Source organism: Drosophila yakuba, chromosome 2L, assembly GCF_016746365.2.
Source record: "Drosophila yakuba strain Tai18E2 chromosome 2L, Prin_Dyak_Tai18E2_2.1, whole genome shotgun sequence".
Taxonomy (NCBI): domain Eukaryota; kingdom Metazoa; phylum Arthropoda; class Insecta; order Diptera; family Drosophilidae; genus Drosophila; species Drosophila yakuba.
In genome coordinates this window covers 19,542,210-19,563,751 of record NC_052527.2, presented here as the reverse complement: position 1 = coordinate 19,563,751, position 21,542 = coordinate 19,542,210, and the positions used below count along the sequence as shown (strand labels likewise).

Here is a 21,542-nt window from a genome sequence, read left to right as displayed (position 1 = left end):
TCTATAGGATGCTTTGTTGTAATTTCAAGCTACTAAATGGTTTGGAAGCTAATAAGGTATTTTAAAACTTCCCTTCAAACCACTCCTCTGCCTGAGTCATCATACAGAAAACCAGAATGTTGGTCCGAAGCCAAAAGTGGTCGCTCATTAACGGAAAACACTTGAAAGAAGCGCAAAAGTCCCGGAACTGGGCTCTAATTGTCACAGTGTGCGTGTGTGAATTCAGGAAAATATGCCGCCAAAAGAAAGCCACTTGATTGATTAATGGATGTAAGGCGGCAGTGTCGAGGCGACAAGTGACGAAGTCAGGCTGTACGGGGATTTGCTGGCGCTAAATGATGTGCCAAGTTAGACATGGACTGGCAAATAAGGCTGGCTGCCTGGGGACAGCGATGATACTGAGGTCAAAGGTGGAGTTTTCCCAGAAAGCATGCCAAAAGTGGATGCAATAAACCGTCGAAATGGCGCCCGGCAAATGACAATAAAATTGTTTGAAGTTCCATTCCGAGATGTCGGTTCGTGGCTTGTATTTCGGCACCCCTTTCGGAAACATTTAATTTTGCTGCCACCCAGAATTCGATGCAGAGTTTCTTGCACAACTTGCACTTCCGTCTACTTTTGCATTTCCGCTGCATTTCGGTGGTGCGGATGACGACGACCTGGGCTATTCCGATCTCGAAATGGAGTTCGGGTCCATTGCGGATGTCCGCGTGGCAATTTTAATGCAATTTTTATGCGCCCGCTTTCAGCTTCCGATTTTTTATTTAACCCCCCGTTTCGCTGCCTTTTCTCTTCTTTCTCTGCCATTTACTTTTTATCGTGTGCCATAATAACAGTTTGTCTCTCCCTCGACTGCAGTTTGTGGCCGGGGGAAATGGCAGCCGAGTCCTGCATCCTGGGGAGCGGAAGTCAGGTATGTAGGGAGCAGAAAATTTCGGTTGTATTTCGGTTTTAGTCTGGGGTGGCTTGGGGCCTTAGCTTGTCTAATTGCGTCCTTCATTACATGGCAAAAAAGAGATTAGAGTTTGCCAGTGCCATGGGTGCGGATATGAGCCAGAGATAAACCGCACTCATATTAAGTCCGTGTATTCTAATAGTAGTAAAATAGTTATATTATACACCGCTCTTTGAAACCCAATCATTTATATATATCAAACATAATGTGTTCTTATAGTACGTACTGAACACCTTCTATGAAGACACCAAAATATTATTTCTTAAGCATACAAGAACATAACATACAACAATACATCCCATGAGTTTAACAAATTGAGTAGCTGGCATTATTTCCTGATTGATCATAATCCATTACAGGGGGCTGGTTTGCCATGGCGGAAATTTTCCACTCGAAACTTTTAAGCAGTTTTCCCAAAAATATACCCAAAAAACTAGCAATGGTAAATTTTTGCATAAAACCATTTTGCTTGCAGCAACCGCAAGACAATGTTGTAAACTAAGACCAATACTCCCCCGACACCCCGTTTTCACTCTGCTGAGTTTTTCCGAAAAGTTGTTGCTATTCAAGAGCCCAAGAAAATTTCTATAAAAAGGCATAATAGACGTCAGCAAACGTCTGCGACAGCAGCAACAGAGAACTACAACAAAAGCATCAATAAACAGTCTAAAAGACAGTTACTGGGTTGGAGTGCCAGAAGGAGAGGATGGCATTTGGTGTTACAGAGAGGCGAGAACAAAATGCACTACACAAAACAAGCAATTAAACCAGACTTATTCTAGATCTACCTTATTTATAATGTTTAAAATATTGCTATTCTTTTTTAAACCATATCTGCAAAAGCAAAAAAAATATGTTCCCTGACTTATCCGACATCTAGGTGTCACGTCGAAAGTTAAGCTTAACTGTTTTCAGTGTGTTGGAAGGGACACCTCTGGACTTGAGGTTGCGGCTGAGCTCTAAAGCTTCCGTTTATATTTTTATCGGAATTGGAAGGGTTTTTCTGTTGGCGATACCCGCTCGCAAGGGAAAGGGTGATTATGGAGCGGCGTAAACCATACGTCAAAGATGCTTTATTGAGCGGGACAAACAAAGGCCGTATGAGAAAGGGGTGTCCAACAAATTTAAAGTTGTGCGGTTGCCGCACCCCGGGCCTGCTCGATTTTCAAACCGCCCACAGAATCAAGAGCTGGCCACCAACAGCTGCCAATGATCCAAACAAACAAAATGCTCCGGGCGGGATTTTAAAAAGCACTTTACGAAGGCCAACAGAATATCTTGTGGGATGATGGGCGTTGGGAGGCGTAGCAGTTGCCGGGGGCCACTATAAGTCGTGTGTGTGGTGACAGGGGCGCAACGAAGGGGGTTTTTTTGGGTAGCAGGCGGCGGGTTTGATGGAAACACAAATTGGTAAAGTATTGACAAGCGAATCGTCTTCGCAGCGGCATAATTTAATAAATAAATATTTTATTAGCTGCAGAATATGCGTATGCAGATGGCAGGAGGGGCGTCAATTGCCATTTTGGTAGGAAAGCAATCGACTGCGGAAGATGCCCTGTAGTACATTTGTAACTATAAGTTACTGGTAACGGGTATAATAAATGCTGTGCAATTTTTTGGTTTTTTTTCTTGTTGTATCTGACGCTTTACGCACTCGGCCAAAATGCCCAACTGGCTGCTCTTTTCATTACTTATTTCTTTATGACGCTAATGTCCTTAATTCGTCAGTGTTAACCTAATTTCGCAGAATGGCAAAAGCGACGCTGGCGGGAACTTGAGCGGCAACACGACGACAGGCGAAAGCAAAATAGAAAGAATTATGCCAAGAAAGTTTTCTATTTTGTCGCAGCGGGCAAAAGTTTTGCGGCCAATGCGACGACTCGCCTGAAAGTATACTACGTATCCTGGCCAAGTCCTTTGTGCGACACTCGCAGTGTCGGCTGTCTGTCCCCGATTTCTGTTTCCTTCTGCACTCTCTGTCCGAACGAGAGTGTGCTAGTGTGTTTTAGTGCGCATTCCCAAAGGCCATATAAATCATAATAATTTTGCAATGTAGCATTGGCCAAAGAGCATCCGAAGAAGCGCCGGCATATCCTTGTGGCATTTCTTTTATTTGCTACGTGTTGATGTCCTTTTGATGGCTCTTCTTCGGGTCCCTCATTTCCTCAAACTCCCAGTCTCACTCCCATTCCCCATCGCATATAGGCAAAACCCCCGGGGACAGATGACAGCCCCACAAAACCGCCGACCATCCGACCATCCGACCGTCCGACGGACAAACCGCCTTACCGTAGAGTCGTGCCTTTGTCCTGTTCCAGTTTGCGCCTCAGTTTCTGTTCTAGGATCTGGTTATGGTCCTCTGCTCCTGTGCGTGCGTGCGTGCCGCCTTGTATTTGTAATTCCGGACGGCATGTCCAGCATAAAAATATACTTAAGTGATTTCTCTTGATTCACTTACATAGATTTGGGTTACATTTCTGCTGGCGCTCCTATTTCTGGTTCTTCAAAGCAAATAAATAATTTTTATGATGGCTTGGCTGGGACCCAAACCCCAATTCATTCTGTGCCATCCCGACTGATCCTTCATTTAATTTCGCTCAAAAGCGTCAAAAGTTAAGCTGTAATCATTTAAATGATTTATGTTGCTTGATTTACCATATCCCTTAGCTATTTTGCTTGGCTTGACATTTTCTCTTTTTTGGAGCAATGCACTATGGGAAATTTGACCCCTTTTTCTGGCCAAAACCCATTTTCTGAAAGTCGGAATATTACAATAATATTTAGTGTACGCATTCATAATTGACCAATCTTTAGTGGTGCATACCAGAGAACTGCAGCAAGCCACCGGCACCCTAAGTGTACCCGCTAAACAGCGGGAGTCTCCGCACCCGGGTGTTTGGAGACACCCTAAATTTAGCAATGACAAACACCCGGGTGTTTTGCCACCAGGGTGTTTTTTGTACTTGCACAAAAAACACCCGGGTGTCTGCTGTGCAAAGAAGTTTAGGGTGGGTGACGCGCAAGCAAGGAACGGCCGCAGGTACTTTTCTGTATGCATAAAAATTGTATGGGTGGAAGCGAGACACGGTCCAAAAAATTTAGGGTGAATGGAAACACCCGAGAAAAAGGTCGTGCACGTGTTTTTGCGTTTTGATGTATCTAATGTCTTAACAAAAAACAAACTTATGTATTATTAAATAATATATTATGTATATTATTAAATAGTATTTATACTTAATTAACACAATTCTATTGTTTTTTTTATCATTTTAAAAAGAAAAATTATACATACAAAGTTAAATATGGTAATTAAATATTAAAAATTTTAACAAAGCAAATAATATAAGATATAAAAACGAAATGTCTATTTTGTGTTGGTTAAATTTCTGTAAATAGAATGCATAATTCTACAGATTTTCGGCATAATATATTTCGTTTTTCAGTACTTAATGTACTTTTCTTTTTCGTATATTACCTACCACAGGCACTCAAATGTCTACCAGACACCCGGGTGTTCACCAAAACACCCGGGTGTTTACCAAGACACCCGGGTGTTTCCGAGAAAAAGGCACTTGCCTTTTTCTGCATGTTTGCCTTCTCTACCCTTCGTTATGAGTGGCGAGTGTGATCGGTACCCGCGACGTAGGGTGCCGCATTGATTCGGGTGCGCAGGCACCAGGGTGTTTGCAGACACCCGAATATTTTGACCGGGTGTTTGTATGTACCCGCGAAAACCGGTGTGAGTGGCACCCGCACTCAAAATTGTTGAGTGTGATCAGGGTGGCAAAAAATGCCACTCTTGCAGTTCTCTGGTGCATACCAGAAATTTTAATAGATGGCGCCACAACAAAGAAATCAGCTGTTTAAAACAGCTGTTGCGCGTACACAAGACAACAATCTGCAACATTAAGTTTTTCTTTCGTTACAAAAGTTCTAATATCTTTGGAACCAAAGCGTTAATTTTTATTCTGTAAAAAGTATTTTAATCAGTGGGCCTTCTATTAGGCGTTTGCAACATTCAATAGAAAAAAAAACTAGTGTTGTCCCAGTAATTTGGTAAAAATCTTAGTTGCTTTACAAAAGTATTTTTTTTTATAATGCCTAACTTTGAATAGAGATTTAAAGTGATTGCAGCAGATTGCATCAATAAAATATACCTCATATTGTAGCTTATTTAATTCTTGTTCAGATTATTGTAATTTTAAAAACCACTTTTACCGATTCTGGGAGAATTTATAGATTTTAGACTTAACCCTACTTTTCCAAATTCAGAGTAATCTCATGCTAAACGGGAGTTAAACAAGGCGGTTGCTGAATTGTTTCGTTATTTTTATTAGTACTATTGTTGTTAACTTCTGTAAAATAATTAAGTATATAAACTCTATCACGAAATCAGTTGTTTTTGCTGAGATTAGAAAAAGCATACAAAAAGAAAGAAAGCCTCTACGAAAATTAATAATATAAATATAAGGGACTGTGCCACGCCCCCAGTTTTTGGAGTACGTTTAAATATGGTCTAGTGCAAATTATTGCAAAAAAAAAAATGAAATATCTTTATTCGTTCTGGAGTTATAAATTACAAATAATAGAAAGGGCGGTGCCACGCCCACAATTTTTGGTACCATAAAAGATATGGACTAGTGTAACCCCATACAAAAAACACCAATTGAATATCTCTCCCCGTTCTGGAGTTATTAATTTAGGCCAGAAAAAGTGGTCAAATTTCCCATAGTGCAATGGCTTGGCATCTCCCTCGAGATTTATACCGACTTTCTTACGGGTTGGAGGACACACTCAATGATAATTTGTTGCGGCGTCAAAGTGATTATAATAGATTTATATGCGTATCGCTGGCAAAAGGTAAAATTTAATGTGTATTTTTGGGCTAGCTAAGAAGCGACGAGGGTTATGCGATTGGAGGTGATGTTATGCAGCATAGAATTTTATTTATTTAATAATTTATTATTCAACAGCTCATCAGAGCAGTCAAATTCGAGATATTACTGTGATCGAAACTCGTCTATTAGAAATAATCTTTTGCGAAAATACAAACTGCTTGCTAATTAGATTTTATTCAACTCTGGAAATATTACGTCCAGGAACATGCCATAGACTTCCTTCATTATTCTCTTGGGGAAAAGGAAAATCACTTTTCGATAAATATTCGAAAATATGCAACAACTTCTGGCAACAAAAGCTAGCTCAGCGCTTATCCTTGACCTCAGGGAGCTGGAAGTCATTAGGAGATTTTTGCATTGCACACAAAAATTGTTTTAATTGTTATTTACTTTTCCGCTTTCTGCCCCGCAGCAACAGCAGCAACAACAGTGCTGGAAAACAACGCTAATGACCAACTTTTGGAAAGCAGCTAGCAAAAAATGCATGCCATGCAATGCAGTGTTGATCCTGCTTCCACTCCGCGTCCTTTTCCCTCCCCTCGCCCATCGGATGTTCTCCTTGTTGCTATTGGCATAGTTGTAGTCGTCGAAAACACTCAAAACCCATTAGGAAACACTTTATGCTTAGTTTGAAGTTTGAAGGCACAAAAACTGCCATAAGGACAATATCTGCCTCTTTCAGCTTTAATTTACCCTATCATCTATTGGTAATAAATATTTTATTTAATTCTATAAGATGTTATTTTCTAGGCGTCTCTGTTAGAGTTTTGGGAAGTTTCAAACTGCTATATAATTACATTTTTCTTCATTTCCTTTTTTTCTAATTTCGAAAAGTTTATTTAGATCTAAATGCAATTTTGAATCATTTAATTGACGTAAATATTGTTGTTTAAAATGGGACTAAAATAATTAATAAATTACTATTTAAGTCGAAATGTATAAATGCAATTAATTATTACTTTAACTAGAATTAACAATATGCCCCGATTTTGTAAGACTAGTGGGCATATGTAAATACACACACACACAAGCTGAAACAGAAAAAAAGAGAACGTAGAAAAAGACAGAAAAAACATAAAGTGAGTTTTGCATATTAGCATTGAGCGGGTTGGTTGGTTGAGTTTTGGGGCAGAAATATGTTTGCTGGCACTGTAAAAACGTTGCTCAGTTATACAAGAACAGCTACTTCGAGCAGTGACTGCTTACGAGAAAAGGGGTCGCCAAGGGGCGTGGTAGGGTGCATTTAAAATGCAATTGGCATACGCGACGACGGAACACTAAGGCGCAACACCCGTGCAATGCAAATGAAGGGCCACGCCCCCAAGGCCTACGCCCAACCCAAAGTCTTCACGCCCCCGAAAACATCGCAACTTTCAAGGAAAGGAGAAGCAGCTGCTCCAGGCGATGCGTTTACATTGAAAATTACCCCACTTACAGTGTTGACAAACGAGCTGCAGACGAGCTCACACGAGAAGCAGATGAAGTGGAAAAAGCTTTGGGTGGTCTGGGGATTAAGCAAGGCTGTTGAAAAGATCAGTCGATCAGAGGAAGGCACTAGGAGAAGCACTAGGACTCTAATCACTTAATTCTTAGACTAAATTACTTTAAAATGTATTTTACTTCGTATAACTTGGCTTTAAAATATACTTAGACTTATTAAAATGAATGGATGCTATCCGTTGCAAGTACGTAATCTTATTTAATTTTTAATAGTTAAATGAAAACATTACTTTATAACCTTTTTGATTTCTCTAATATTTATAAAAAATACAAAAAAATACCCAATTCTAGAATTTTCTAGTTTTCCTTACATGGTTAGGGCTTTTGGGCTCATCACTTATAGCCGGCCGACATTAACATAAATCGAATGTGCGGTGATGGACGGGGTCCCACTTCGTCCTGACTCCTTTGACACTCGCAAATCACTCAACGCCATGATAGATGCATCCTGCAAGCACCACCTTTTCGTCCTTTCCCCGTTTATCCGCAACATCGTTTAACGCAACAGCGCCAACTATAAATTTTAAATTAATTTTGAAGTGCAGCCGAAGCCGTTGAGCTATAGGACTGACTCCCGGAACAGTCGGCGCACACTCGCCAAAAGGCAGCCCATCAACGTGTCCATTGGTAGGGGGCGTGGCACTGGACGGATAGCGGAGGGGCGAAGGGGCGGTGAGGCGATTCAGAGTGACGACACTCCCATGACACGCATTTTATTGCGCGTCAGTCGCCGCAACTGACTGAGGACGGAGCTGTGAGTTGGGTCCTTCGTTTTCGCGACAGAATCCTCTTTTACGCTTTCGTGGGTTTCTATTGAACAGAGCTGGGGTTCGATCGATACATGTTCGATACATGAAGTTCGAGCTAATTTCACAAGAAGTTAAAGAACTATTTAATCAGAATAAGTTATTTCATTTATATATTAAAGCAGTGAAAAAATGATTATATTATTTTAAATTAGAGTGCTTAAGACGCGTTGCGTAACTACTGTGTGTAAAATAAGAAAGAACTTGTTTAGGTTACGTTTAAAATAAAAGGTAGCAGAGCTGGCAATTGAATGAGAAGTGTATTTAAGGCGTCGGCGAGGCACAGAAGGTATTTATTTTCACGCAATTTTTTTTGGTCCTTCTCGGATGACGACTCCTGGCTTCTTGAACGCTTTGTTGTCTGTCATTACAAGTGCATAAATTATTGTAACCACATTTGGCGGCGACAGAGAAAAGCATTGGAGCGAGTCGAGGAAGACGAAGTCTGCACGATGGTGGTGGTGGTGGTGTGGCTGTGGTGCAGTTGTTGGTGGTGCAACTGCTGGTGGCGGCAGTGGTGGTGCCATGGTGGCCATTGCAACAGTTGCCAGTTTTCAGTTTCCAGTTGCTGATGCCGCTGATGACATGACAAAATATTTTCCCAGCTGACTTTTGTTCAGCCCTCCATCCGCTGGGAGCAAGTGTACCATTTGACTTTGATGCCATTGCCACGCCAAATGTGTCACCACCCAACCACCCAGGCACCGAATCCACACACTCCCGCGTCCCCCTAACCTTTGTAGTGTTGATGTCAGAAGGAGTTAAGGATACATATATGCATTCATTTGGGGTGCAGGATGCGTATGCATCCTCCTACTTCTTCCTAGAGCCCTCCTTTTTGTGCATTTCATCGTAGATTCTATCATTTTCTGCTCGCATGCTTCAGCAAATTTTGGAATTTTCAATTTGTTCAGAAATTTTTGTAACAACGCCCGTTTTGTACCGTTCTCGAAACCAAAAAGAATTTATTGAGTTTTTGCGGGAAAGAGAAGTGGGTACTAATGTATGTTGGATATGGGTATGGGCACAAGTAGGCGTTGTTTGTTTGAGACAACTTGTAGTATTTATAATAGAAGTATAACATAAATAAGCTACAACATAAACTTTTAGTATATCCACACTAACAAAGTTGAGAACACATTAATATTTTATCTGCACCATATCGAATTACATTGAACTTATGTCGAAACGAGTCAATTAATTGACTTTCAAACTTTTGACCTTTGCGCTCCACAGGAAAATGGAAATCAAAACTCAACGCCAAACGCCCAACATTTCTTACTTATTAACCTCAACTCAACTCGAGTTCAAATTTATTGCTGACCCAGAATGACTATAAATATAATTCACAAATGTATTCATTTAAGGCGAAAACTTATACCAATGAAGAGGCAGCCCAATACAAGATACTCGTATTTATGAAAATATGGCCAAGCACTGTCAATAATAAAACGCTTGATAAATGCCTTGAAAATGTGCGCAGAAATGGTTTACATGCGAATTAACGCAATAAATTTGATGACCGACGAACAAAGGGCACACAAAAAGATTTGTTGGCCAGACATTTGTGTGGGCACAGAAAAAGTTTGATTGGGAAAAGCATTTGTGATTTATTTGCGCAAACATTTAATAAATTGCCATCGGAATATATTTATTTTATGCGACTTGGCCGGACCAATGACTCGGCCTACTCTTACGTAGCGCAGTAAATCTCCGGTTCTCCAGCGCCGGGCAAATAACTTGATTAAAAAACCGCAAAAACCTATTTGAGGGCCCCGAACGACCGCAGTTCCTTTCGTCCCTCCCCTTTTTGGCCACAAAGTTATGGCCGCCGCAATCCGATTCAATGTGTAATTTAACACGAAATGGAAAGCGATTGGCAGGAATGCCCATGTGTGTATGTGCTTCTGTGTTTCTGTGAGTGCACAGCCATCAGTGCACCTGTTTTGCCCACCTGAGTCGCCCTGCTGAACCGCACACCTGGTTTTCCCAGGGCCCCAGTGCCGGAGTGTTCCGGTCGAGGCGCCCGGTGTGTCCATCAGCGGCCTTCTCGTGTTACCCGAAATCTCAGGCCAGGCGGACCAGCCTGCCTACCACACTTCCAGGTCACTTTATTGCTGTTGCCGGAGTTTAAGGGTCGAATTCACATAATCCCTAGGGATTTGTCTTAGCGAAACGCGCACATAGAATTTCGTTAGGTGTAGCTGGAGGGCTTACGAATATTTCCATGAAGGGAATCTATTTTGTAACTGAATTATATTTATATTTGGGGTAGAATAGAACTTAATCCCCAAAATATTGAGTATTGATGGAAAAGCGACCGTTAACGAAATGATTCTGTAAGCGTTATTAACTTGACGAGAAAAGCCCTTAGGGCAAAGTTTATAGGGATTAAATTGGTTAATATTAATAAAAAATATACCTTATTGACCATGGGCGCTGGGACGTTTTAATATAAAATAATCTAATTTAAATAAATTTAATAAAATGTAATTAAATATTATTATTATGGAAACCTTATAATGAGCTCAGTTCATTCAGTTTTGATAATGATTTAATTTTTTTGCAAATCGATTCTCGGCTTTTAACTAGTGCAGAATTTCGTTCTCCCTCTTTTTGAACCAGACCACCATTAAATAAAATCTCTATTTGAAGCCTTGGAATGGTGAGCACATTTTCTGCAGACATTTTCGATTAAAATGCGTTGCATACTTTTATGCGCATATTCTCACAATCACTCACTTACACACACAGCCACAGATCTCCATCAAGGACTTCAGAGGCACAAATAATTAAGTTTTTCCCTAACTTTTTTGGTACACTCTGTTAGTTGGTCCTGGTTGTCTCTGTGATCCTTCCCCTCGACACGTAACTTTCAATGGGTAAAAACTTTTTGCATTTTATGTCCTGCACACCAACACATGCAGGAACACAGGAACATCAGAACACCCACAGACAAAGAGCGGTGCATAAAATGTTTGTAAGTGACGTTGAAATTGAGACACTTGTCGCTTAATTGTTTTTCGAGTTTCCACACATAAAAAGAGGGATGGCGGGGCCGTCTCTTTTCTTTTGTGCTTTTTTGTTGGATGCTGAGACGTGCCAGGGAAATTGAAAAGGGATTTGCCTTTTGCCTTTTTAAGGGGAATCATTTACACTCCTCATTTATAGGGCCCTACTGCCATTAGATACCTCCCAGTTTGTACTTCCCTTGATCTGTTCTGTTTGCACGACTTCTTAGACCATCGTTTCTGGGTGGGCGTGGTCCTGGGCCGGATTGCATTCGCCTGTGGTTACTTGTCTGCAGATTATTTTAAGTAATTATCAAGCGATTTGCGTAAAGGTCTTAAGTGTTCTCAACTTCTGAAGAGGTCTCTGATGACGTTGCCGATGATGATGACGATGGAGGAGATGGGCGTGAATTAAACATGTAAATTTAAACAGCTAAGTGGAAGACAGTTGCATGTAATTGCGGTGGCATAGTGCCAGGGTCAAAGAGGAACAAATTTTATATTCAGCAGCCATGAAACGGCGAAATTAAATTGTAGTTAGAAAATATTTTTGTACCCATCGTAAGTGTCAACGGGCTCAGGATTATTGATTGTACGTTAATTTCGCTCTATATTTGCTTTTATAAATGCACCTCAAAAAGCGTGACTTTTTCTATTATATTAAATTTGTTCAAGTAAATAAACACTTTATATCTTGCATACTAATAGTGACCTAGTTATGGTTTAATTTTTTAAATTAGCTTATATCGGAAAAAAAGGATTATAAGATCTTCAGGTCTACATTTATAAAAGCAAATTTTGTGGCTTAAGATAGTGGTTTGAAGTGGAAAATTGGGAGTGTGGGCCCATATAACCCATTTTGGAATTCCAAACCGTTTCAGCCCTCTTTTTGGACTCAATGCAAACTAGGCTCTGAAATCAGCCTGTTAGGTGTGGCCATTTTGAGCTCAGTTGTGCTGATGGATAAACGCTTTACGGTCGGTTAAATTACCTAAACACAGAACATTTAATACAATTTATTGTGGTGTGCGGATTCTATTTAATGGCGGAGAAGGAGACTGGCTGACTGACTGACTGTCAAGTTATGGCTTCTCCGTGCTGAGTGTGTGTGGCTACTGCCCTATGTTATATAACTTATTACGACCATAATTAACACTAAATTCCCCAAATGGCAACGGACAACTGTCAGCTGCAAAATCATTTGCGGTAAGGAGTCGGAGCAATGTTCGCATGCAGAATGACTGCGTTGCGGCTGTCCCTGTTTTTGCTCCCTGTCATGTGGATGTGGACTCAGGATTCGGCTAGAGAGTGCGCCTGATCCGTGTCCCAGGACTTTTGCTGACTTATGCGATGCGTCGTGCTGCAGCAAATTATAAAATGTTTGTACTGCTGCATTTTCCACACATCGCACAAGTCATGTCCTGCAGGCCGCTCGGTTGGCCATAAGACGACGGGTACTGCTGCATTAATTTCCGGTTTCCTTCTCGTAATCAAATTAGGAAAACCAAGTTAAATTGGGGTCACTTCTTGCAGATGCAATTTCTTAGGCTGTATCCAAAATAAATTTTGCAACAATCATAGATTACCAAATTATACAATATTTGGATTCGATTTTTAGTTTTCCAACATCTAAAGATACACCTGCATGAAACTCCTTGCACAGTTAATATCTTTCAGGTAAATACACAAATTATGTATAACAACGAGCAGGACCAACTAATTTTCTAAGCCCTGTCAGATAATATTCAATTTAGCATTTCAACCATATTGATTATGAACATTAATCCGGACTAAAGCAAGAGATCGTGTCTGTCTCTACTCATCCCTGACGCTATTGGGATATCCAAGACGGCCCGGGCATTGATGGAGAATTTCGTACGGCAGGAGCAAACAAACCCTCTAATTGAAGGGAGGGTGCTGCAGGTCTTCTTATTCGGTGAAATCGATGCAGAGCCTCACAAATTCCCAAATCGGTAGGATCCGAAATCTCATATATATTACCCAACTAGACAGGGCCCCGCCCACTGCCGCACACATTCAATTGAGTTTTGAGTTGCGTAAGCGCAAATAGACAAACACTCCTTCCAGTTGAGTCATCAGGTTTCATAGGACGGGCGACTAGCGTTTTGGCGAAGACAATCGTGTTTGGTGTCTGTTGGGGAGCCTCTGACGTTTATGATTGCAGCAAACAAAGGCCTCGATGAGTGCACTTGAAATTGATAATTACGTTGGGAAATATTGGTCCATTGTCTCTGCATATATTAGGCTTTTGAATGCGAGTCGAAGTGCTTTATATTTTACCCATCATTTCATTTTAAAGCGGAGAAATAAGTAGTTACTTTGATTCTTCAGGAATGCGAGTTCTCCACCTAAGTTGAAATATTTATATACTTACAAGCTAGAACTAAAAAAAAAGTATTAACTGAAATGAAAGGCAAAGTAATATTTAATTATTCAATACAATTCAATCGGTTAAAGAAGTTTGCTAGTTAACCTGAAAGAACTGTAACGAAACGAAAGGAAAGGATACTCAACTTCCAACAACCTATCTCTTTTATCAGACAATTTTCCACCGTGTTGTTTGTCCAATGGCAAAGTTTTCAATATGCAAACGCTTCTATGGCACTCTCCTCCTTTCTCAGTATGGCCAGGTGTTTTATGCGGAAAAATATTTTCTTATGCACAAGTTTTATGACAAGAAAAACACTGAGCTACAAGCGCAAACTTGACTGAGTCCTTGACAGAGTCTTGTCACTTATGGCATTACTTGGCAAAAATATAAATATATAAATTTAGATATATTTTTAGGATATTGGGCGCGGACTAAGAAAATGGATATCAAGGTTAGCTGATTAAAAACCGTTAAAGGCTTTGTTCTGTAATGAGTAATGCTTTCTATGTTTCTTAAACTTGACTTTCTGTCGGAGGCTTAAACTGCAAAGCATTTTTATTATGGCTGGTTTAGGCAGCAAATTAGTTCGCATCCTTTGCCACCATTCTTTTACTATCTCAAAGACAATTTATTCCGCAAATGGCTGACTGGAAAAAAATTAAGTAAAGTGCGTGACAGTTGGCTGGCCATTTGGCTGGTTCCCGGCACAACCCCCCTCTCTCTGCAGCGCGTCTTGTTAACTGAAACTAAACAGTACAAACACGATTGTCAACAACTGCAACATTTACCGCATGTCCACGTTCAGCTCGGCTCTGGGTGACAGGACATGTTGTGGCTGCTGGGGCTACCCGGACTCCCAGCCCACCCACAACCGCTCATATTTGTGTGTCCATATGGCCGCCGGGGTTTACCAAACTACTGCCACTTTTTGCCCGAAACTTAATTGGTCAAATGCATTTTAGGAACGCTTCAGCTACTTTAAGCTTGTCTTAGCCATGGCGAGGTAACTACATAAATTAGAAATAAACTGAAATTACGTTTCCTTTTACATATCTTATAGACACTTTAATTGTAATAGATATCAATGTGTAAACACTTTTTATAAATGTAATCGTATTACCAGGATTACCTTCATTACAGGATTTCGGAGTAGTACTTGTCATACCTCTTTAAAAAGTTTAATATATTTGCTTTGCTCGTGGTCATTGCAGTCCCGGTTTTGAAAATCTCGGGGAAATGACAGCTTGGCAGTTTTTAAGGGACTTCATATTGGAAACACGTTATTCGGCAACTTTATCGCAAATACTTCCATGAAAACAGCCGCTTCGCTGGCCAACTTTTCTAGCCATTCTTTTGGCTTTCCTCTGACATGTTCCACTTGCCAAATATAGTTATATATATATAACCTACTCATTCGAGTACCTTTCATCGCTGGTATGCCTTAGGAAAATTCATAAATTAGACTTTGCATGCAATTTCGAGTGATTTTCCATCCCAGCCCACCACTTCCAGTGGCCTATATGTTTTTTTTGGATTCCGTTTTGCCGCATTGAACATGCAATTTATGGGAGCACAAATTTTATTTGAATTACAAAAAATAAAACCGAAAATAGCGGAAAAGAATCAAATATGTTTTTACCAATTTCTGGACGATTATCAAGAAAAATAGCAAAAAAAAAAACGCGTGGCCCAATTTAAACATTTTCTCGTTGGCGCTATTTGGACAAATAAATTCAATAATTTATTGCCGAAAAATAGCTTGCTGTGCCCGAGATAACAGCTGTAGCAAATATTTAATCAAAATGCTGTGTACAATTGAAAGTGAACTACAAATAAAAGAGGAGGGCTCGATAAAAAAGCAAAACAAAAGGATGGCCCCTTGGGGCGAAATGTGAACTGTATTATCACCTCAAATGTGTGTAATAAAGTGCCGAGGAGTCCTCTCACCCAAAGCAGCTCGATTCTCCCTCCACAATTGCCAACATGACGCAAAGGCGGCAAAGAACACGAAGGGTAGCATATGACAAAGGCAGCCCCTCATCCCGCAAGTCAGTCTCCAATTTCGACCAGGACAAAGAACCCGGCCAATGAAGTAATCATTGTGCGCCAGACAAGTCAACATACGAGTACAGCGATTGGGGAACGGCGGGCACATGAGTCAATAAATAAATTACCCGTGGGCTCTAATCAGCCACACGACCTTAAAGGTAATTCAGGATTCATATCATGGAATTTTCTATAAAAAAGACTTTTAAATATACTGTATTTTATATATTTAATACATAATACAGACAAAATCCAAACAGGTATAAGAAGGCGTAGAGATAGAAAGTAAATTATATTGGGGTTGCTGATACTAAGAAAGAAATTCATTTCTCACTTAAAAATAACCTTTTAAATACAAATTCATATTTGTCATGTCGAAGCCGACAAACTTAAAGGACGCATTGGCCAAGTGGGAGGATCGCAATAAACAACCAGCCATCACTGCCAAGGAGATTGGACTTCAGTTCCAGTATCCGCCGATCGAAAAAATGGATCCAATTCTCAACACTCTAACCGAGTGCCAAAAGCTCAGCTTGTCCTCAAATATGATTGAGAAGATTACTGGAATTTCGGGAATGAAGAACCTGAAGGTCCTGAGCCTGGCACGTAATAATCTTAAGACGCTCAACGGCATAGAACCACTGGCCGATACTCTGGAGGAATTGTGGGTCAGCTACAACAACATTGAGAAGATAAAGCCCCTGGAATCGATGAAGGCCCTGCGGGTGTTTTACATATCCTTCAATATGATCAAGGACTGGGCGGAGTTCATGCGCATGGGTGTACCACCAAACCTCGGCGAGATCACATTTGTGGGAAATCCTTTGAACGAGAACATGGACCCGTCAGCCTTCACTGCCGAGGCAGTCCGTCGTTTGCCCAACATGAAGAAACTCGATGGGGAGCCTGTCATTCGTTAGGGGAAAACCAGCTTTTACGGTTGTGTTGTGTTTGAAATAAAGGAAAGTCGAAAGTCGACTCGAGCCTTTGACCTTAGTGTTCGACTAAATCACAGACAACAATACATGGCTAGCATCCAGAATTACTTCAGCAGCTGAACGTATGTGATAGGCATTTAAGCAGAAAACATGTTCCATTGAATTGTCTTATTTTTGTGCTTCGGCACAGCACAGAAGTGTTCTTTCAATGTACAATGCGTTCCCATGCTGCTGATGAGCTCCATTGTTTTGCCTGTCTCATGTCGCCTCCGACTTCTAACACAGGTCCATTTAAAAAAGTGGCTCTGTGTGAAACTGTAGATACTCTGCACCCAACTGGAGTATTACTTAAGGCGCATTTAGTATACTATAGATGCATTCCAATATAAATATCCAATTTAAATAATTTCAATTAATAAATAAATTAAATTATTTATTAATTATTAAAATTAAAAGTTACTTCAGCCGAATCATTTTATTTTTCATTATCTGATCAGAAGATTCTTCTGAGAAGAAGCTTGAACTCCTGTTTTGTTGTACTACATTGCTTGCATATTTAAGATATGTAAATCTCCAAAAGTACCATAAATGCCTCAGCAGGAATTTAATGTAAGTCGCTGGATTATATATATCAACAGTAAGTAATTCATCAAGAAGCACCAATTAATTTTTTCTATTAAACCATAAGCCGACAGGAAAATCAATAAATAGCAAAGTCAATTGAAGCCTGAAGGGACCTATAATTTCGACTGGATGTGCTTTCTGTCGGCACATGGTATTTGTTTTCCGTGCATAAATAATCAACAATAGTGAATGGATGGGGATGGCGGCCAGTCATAGATTTTTGGCAAACAGACAACTAAACCAAATATACGAGAATGCGAATTTCTGTCTGCCAAACCGGGACACCAGATAAAAATGTTGAATAAAATCATAAAAACGGCAGCCAAATCCCTGCCGAACCCCAAGCAAACTAATGCAAACCAAACCAATTGCCAGACACGAAAGTTTAATGATACTTTTATGTCTTTTCAATTTAACAACTTCTCTATTATGGCTGTTCTGGCTGCTGCTGTTTGTATTTGATAAACAATAATATTAATGTAAACATCAAGGCCGTCCATAGTTCGACATTTTGGCAGACAAACAGAAAACGAGACAATTGTACAATCGGTTGAACACAAAAATATTTTCTGGCAGCAATACTTGCCGCTTGGATTAGGCGACAGAAATCGAAGTATAAGCCTCCTTTAAAGTGTAAAGTAAAATTTCATTGTCCAATTTGAAACTAGTGAAGAAAAGCATTTCGTTGACTTTTTTGTCATTATGTTTGCACATTTTATTATATACATATTTGTATTGTTTGCTTTTAAATTCATTTATATGTGAAAATTAATATCTGAGCATGAAATCCTTAAGTTCTTCTTAGCACTTTTAAGCTTTATTCCATATTTTATTACTAGATAATGTTAGGGTGGGAGTTCGTTTCGCTGTATTAGCCTTTACTAGCTGAAGTGTATGGCTAGTACGTGTCTGGCCTTGTATTTAACTGAACATATGCTTTGAAAAGATACCTGAAAAATAGCTTCCCCTCCTGCGATTGAAAAATACTGTGACACCCATCTTAATGCCAAATGCCGAAACAGTTCGGGGCTGTGTGTTTGCGAGGGCTTATACTAAATTTACGTTACAAGTTTGTGTGGCCAGCTCTGGCCCATGCTGTTTTCTAGTCGTTGGCAACTCTGGCAATGACAACACCGAACCGAACTACAACGTTCTCTTCCCAGAATAATCCCGCCAGTATATGTATGTTGGTCAGGACGGGCTTGGGAGAGGCAGTCGGTATGGGTGGGCAAAACTTGGAGTGGTTTTTACGCTGTGGTTGCGCAATCGTCTGTGTTTGTGCTCTGCGGGCCGGGTTTTATTTTTCACATTTTTGCACTTGCTGTGGTCAAGGGTTGTGTCGGTGTTGCCAAAGTGTTGCCATATATTCTAAATATGTTGGTTCGCCCTTGTTGGCCAGTTGCGGCGGCAAAACGTAAGAGTGGCTAAAACGACAGTTAAACGCAAAACGGTCGAAAAAGCCACTTGGCAAACTAAACGCGTGATTTATGCCCCAACAATGATAAGAGAAAGCAGGGGAGAAAAGGCGTCGAGCAGGTGAGAAGCAAAGAAAAAAAACAGATTCTTTTTAACCCAACGTGTACAATTACACAACTGAAGCTTTAAGAACTTAAATGTAGTTGTACTAGTTAAAATCTGGAAAATGATTTTACTTTTTTTCGACAGTCTCTTCGTCTTTTACTTTCTTAAGACCACATATGTATGATGTAGAGGGTGTTTGGGTCAGTACCACTTCTTTAAGACACTTTAAGCTCGCCCATGCTCTCATGCATGACTTTCCTAGAGATTCGCATTCACATCTTGTGCCTGTCAAAGAAGCATAAATCTATTCAAAGTCTTTACGAAAAATCCAGACAAATGCCAGAGATTACAAAAAGATTTCGGCCCACATGATGCATGGTGCCTCGGGCAATGAGGGGGCTGTGGAGCTGGAGGTGGAGGTCCTCGTGGCGAGAATCCATGTGTGTGTAGGTCTATCTGGCACCACAAATGTAACCGAGCGACGCACACAAAAACAATTAAAGCCTGATTAATAGTTGCAGCCCACATCCGCCAGCCGTTCCACCTTTCGCCAAGTTCTCTTGGCCCGAAATCTCGTCCACATCCGCATCCTAGTCAGGCTGCCACTGAGGCTGAGTTATGACTTTTGCTGGCTGTTTAGCATACTTTTAGGCTTCAGACATTGTTGTGTGAGTGCGTTTGGTCCTCGCTCGCGCATAAGTCAAATTGTTGTTAATTTCACAAGGTTTTAACCCTTAAACCAGAATAGCAGCAGGGACATAACATAAATTCATTTGCATCCGCCCCAGGGTCTCACGACCGCCATTCAACCCCACCGCACCTCCCATTGAAACATTGTATAAATCATTAAATTTTAATGCTTCCCAGGAGATCAATGAACATGACCGCAAATTATACTGAAGCGTGCTTTCAGTCGCATAAAAAGATTTCCCTGCATAAAATGCATTTAATGCAAACAAAAAAAGCAATCATAAAAAGTTTCTGGTTTGAAGTAGCAGTTTGTGCGGGTGTCTGCCTGTCTGTATCTACCGAGCAGCAAAAGGCAAACATAGTAATGATATTGCATTGGATGAGTGACTGTCTAGACTTTAAATGCGTTGAGTCGTGCAGCAATTTAATGTGAAGCAAGGCATGTTTCGCAATTGGAGTTATATAAGCGCAAACCGACCGATTGAGTTTAAATGGTTGTGTTTTTCAATTTTAATCATCTACTTAACTGTCGTAAAGTATTATGTAAAAAGCAGAGCATGGTGCAGCCCCTCTAAAATCCCTTATTATTAAGAAGATTAATCTTCAATATATACCCCGTTTTCATAGCATACATCCCAAACAAATAAATATATTGTTACTTATATACTAGTAAATTACTAGTAAATTAAGTTGAAATAAAGAAACTTTTTACTTCAAATGTATATCTATTAACACTGTTGTCATGGCGACTTCCTGTTGCAAAAAGAACTTCCGGCGCCTTAAAGCATGCACTACAATATAAAACATGACATGAAGCAACCAAGAGGCTTGAATATGCAAACGTACACTCAGATAGTAAATCAAAAAGTTCTGCACTACGAAATAGAAACGAGCAAGTCCTCTCGTTCAAGCTGCACTTATATCTACTCGTACTTATTTTAACGGCATCTGCAGACACGCCCTCTTCGAGGTACTCTTAAAAGCGTATTTGACATGAGAAATCATAAACAAGTTGTGCAAACTTCTGCTGGCACACACAAAACTCCATTTTGCAACAGGAAGTCGCACGCACACTGCCCCTCACCCATACAGATATAGCTGAAAATGTATAAATTAAAATTTTCGCATCGCGCAGTGGCCACCAAAGAGACGAGGTCCTGCTGTAAGGATGGGGCATCGCAGCCAGGGTATGGCGAATTTTGCATTCGTCCAAAGTGGAAAAAATATACTTTACACTGACGAAAATAACACAAGGAAAAAGTAATTTCTTCAAATACGATTGTCTTAAAACTGGTGTTTTTCGACAGTAAAACAAGAGAGAACGCTATAGTCGAGTTCCCCAACTATCTGATACCCGTTACTCAGCTAGTGTAAGTGCGAAGGACAGTTTTTGGCGGTTTGTGGGCGTTAGAGTGGGCGTGGCCAAAAGTTTTTTGGCAAATCGATAGAAATTTACAAGACTAATACAAAAATGAAAAAATATCAAAACATTTTTCAAAAGTGTGGGCGTGGCAGCTTTGGGCGGTTTGTGGGCGGTAGAGTGGGCGTGGCAAAAAGTTTTTTTGCAAATCGATAGAAATTTACAAGACCAATACCAAAATTAAAAAATATTAAAACATTTATCAAAAATGTGGGCGTGGCAGTTTTGGGCGGTTTGTGGGCGTTAGAGTGGGCGTGGCAACCTGAATCGACAAACTTGCGCTGCGTCTATGTCCCTGGAGTCTGTATACTTAATCTCAACTTTCTAGCTTTTGTAGTTCCTGAGATCTCGACGTTCATACGGACAGACGGACAGAAGGACAGACAGACGGACGGACAGACGGACGGACAGACGGACATGGTCAGATCGACTCGGCTACTGATCCTGATCAAGAATATATATACTTTATATGGTCGGAAACGCTTCCTTCTGCCTGTTACATACTTTTCAACGAATCTAGTATACCCTTTTACTCTACGAGTAACGGGTATAAAAAGTACATTTTAGTAATTAAGTAAAGTGTTTTTTCTTAAGTATTTCTTTCTAAGCGCAATATGATTATAACAGATAACTATCAATTCAAAATTAAAGGGCTTGAGAAAGACACTTAAACTACTTTGTAGGTTTCAAATAGTCATAAAACAAAGTAATATTAAAATAAAATAAAATAATTTAGTAAAA

At 40.2% G+C, this 21,542-nt stretch overlaps 1 protein-coding gene and 1 long non-coding RNA gene across 2 annotated transcripts; one reads left to right on the top strand and one right to left on the bottom strand.

Annotated features, from left to right (window-relative positions):
• Positions 1–6,001: 6,001 nt before the first annotated feature.
• LOC120320693 lies at positions 6,002–6,569 on the bottom strand. Its single transcript, XR_005560216.1, has 2 exons — positions 6,244–6,569; positions 6,002–6,184 (listed from the first exon to the last, which is right to left on the bottom strand). It is a non-coding gene; the product is annotated as an uncharacterized LOC120320693 (long non-coding RNA).
• A 9,307-nt stretch (positions 6,570–15,876) lies between these two features.
• LOC6528953 (dynein axonemal light chain 1) lies at positions 15,877–16,586 on the top strand. The gene has a single exon (XM_002089949.4). It carries the CDS (start codon positions 15,980–15,982, stop codon positions 16,526–16,528), a length of 549 nt encoding a protein of 182 aa, XP_002089985.1. The 5' UTR covers positions 15,877–15,979; the 3' UTR covers positions 16,529–16,586.
• Positions 16,587–21,542: the final 4,956 nt, after the last annotated feature.

Bases quoted from the DNA above. Each gene is read 5' to 3' on its own strand.
- LOC6528953 (XM_002089949.4), top strand. From the start codon at position 15,980: ATGTCGAAGCCGACAAACTTAAAGGACGCATTGGCCAAGTGGGAGGAT.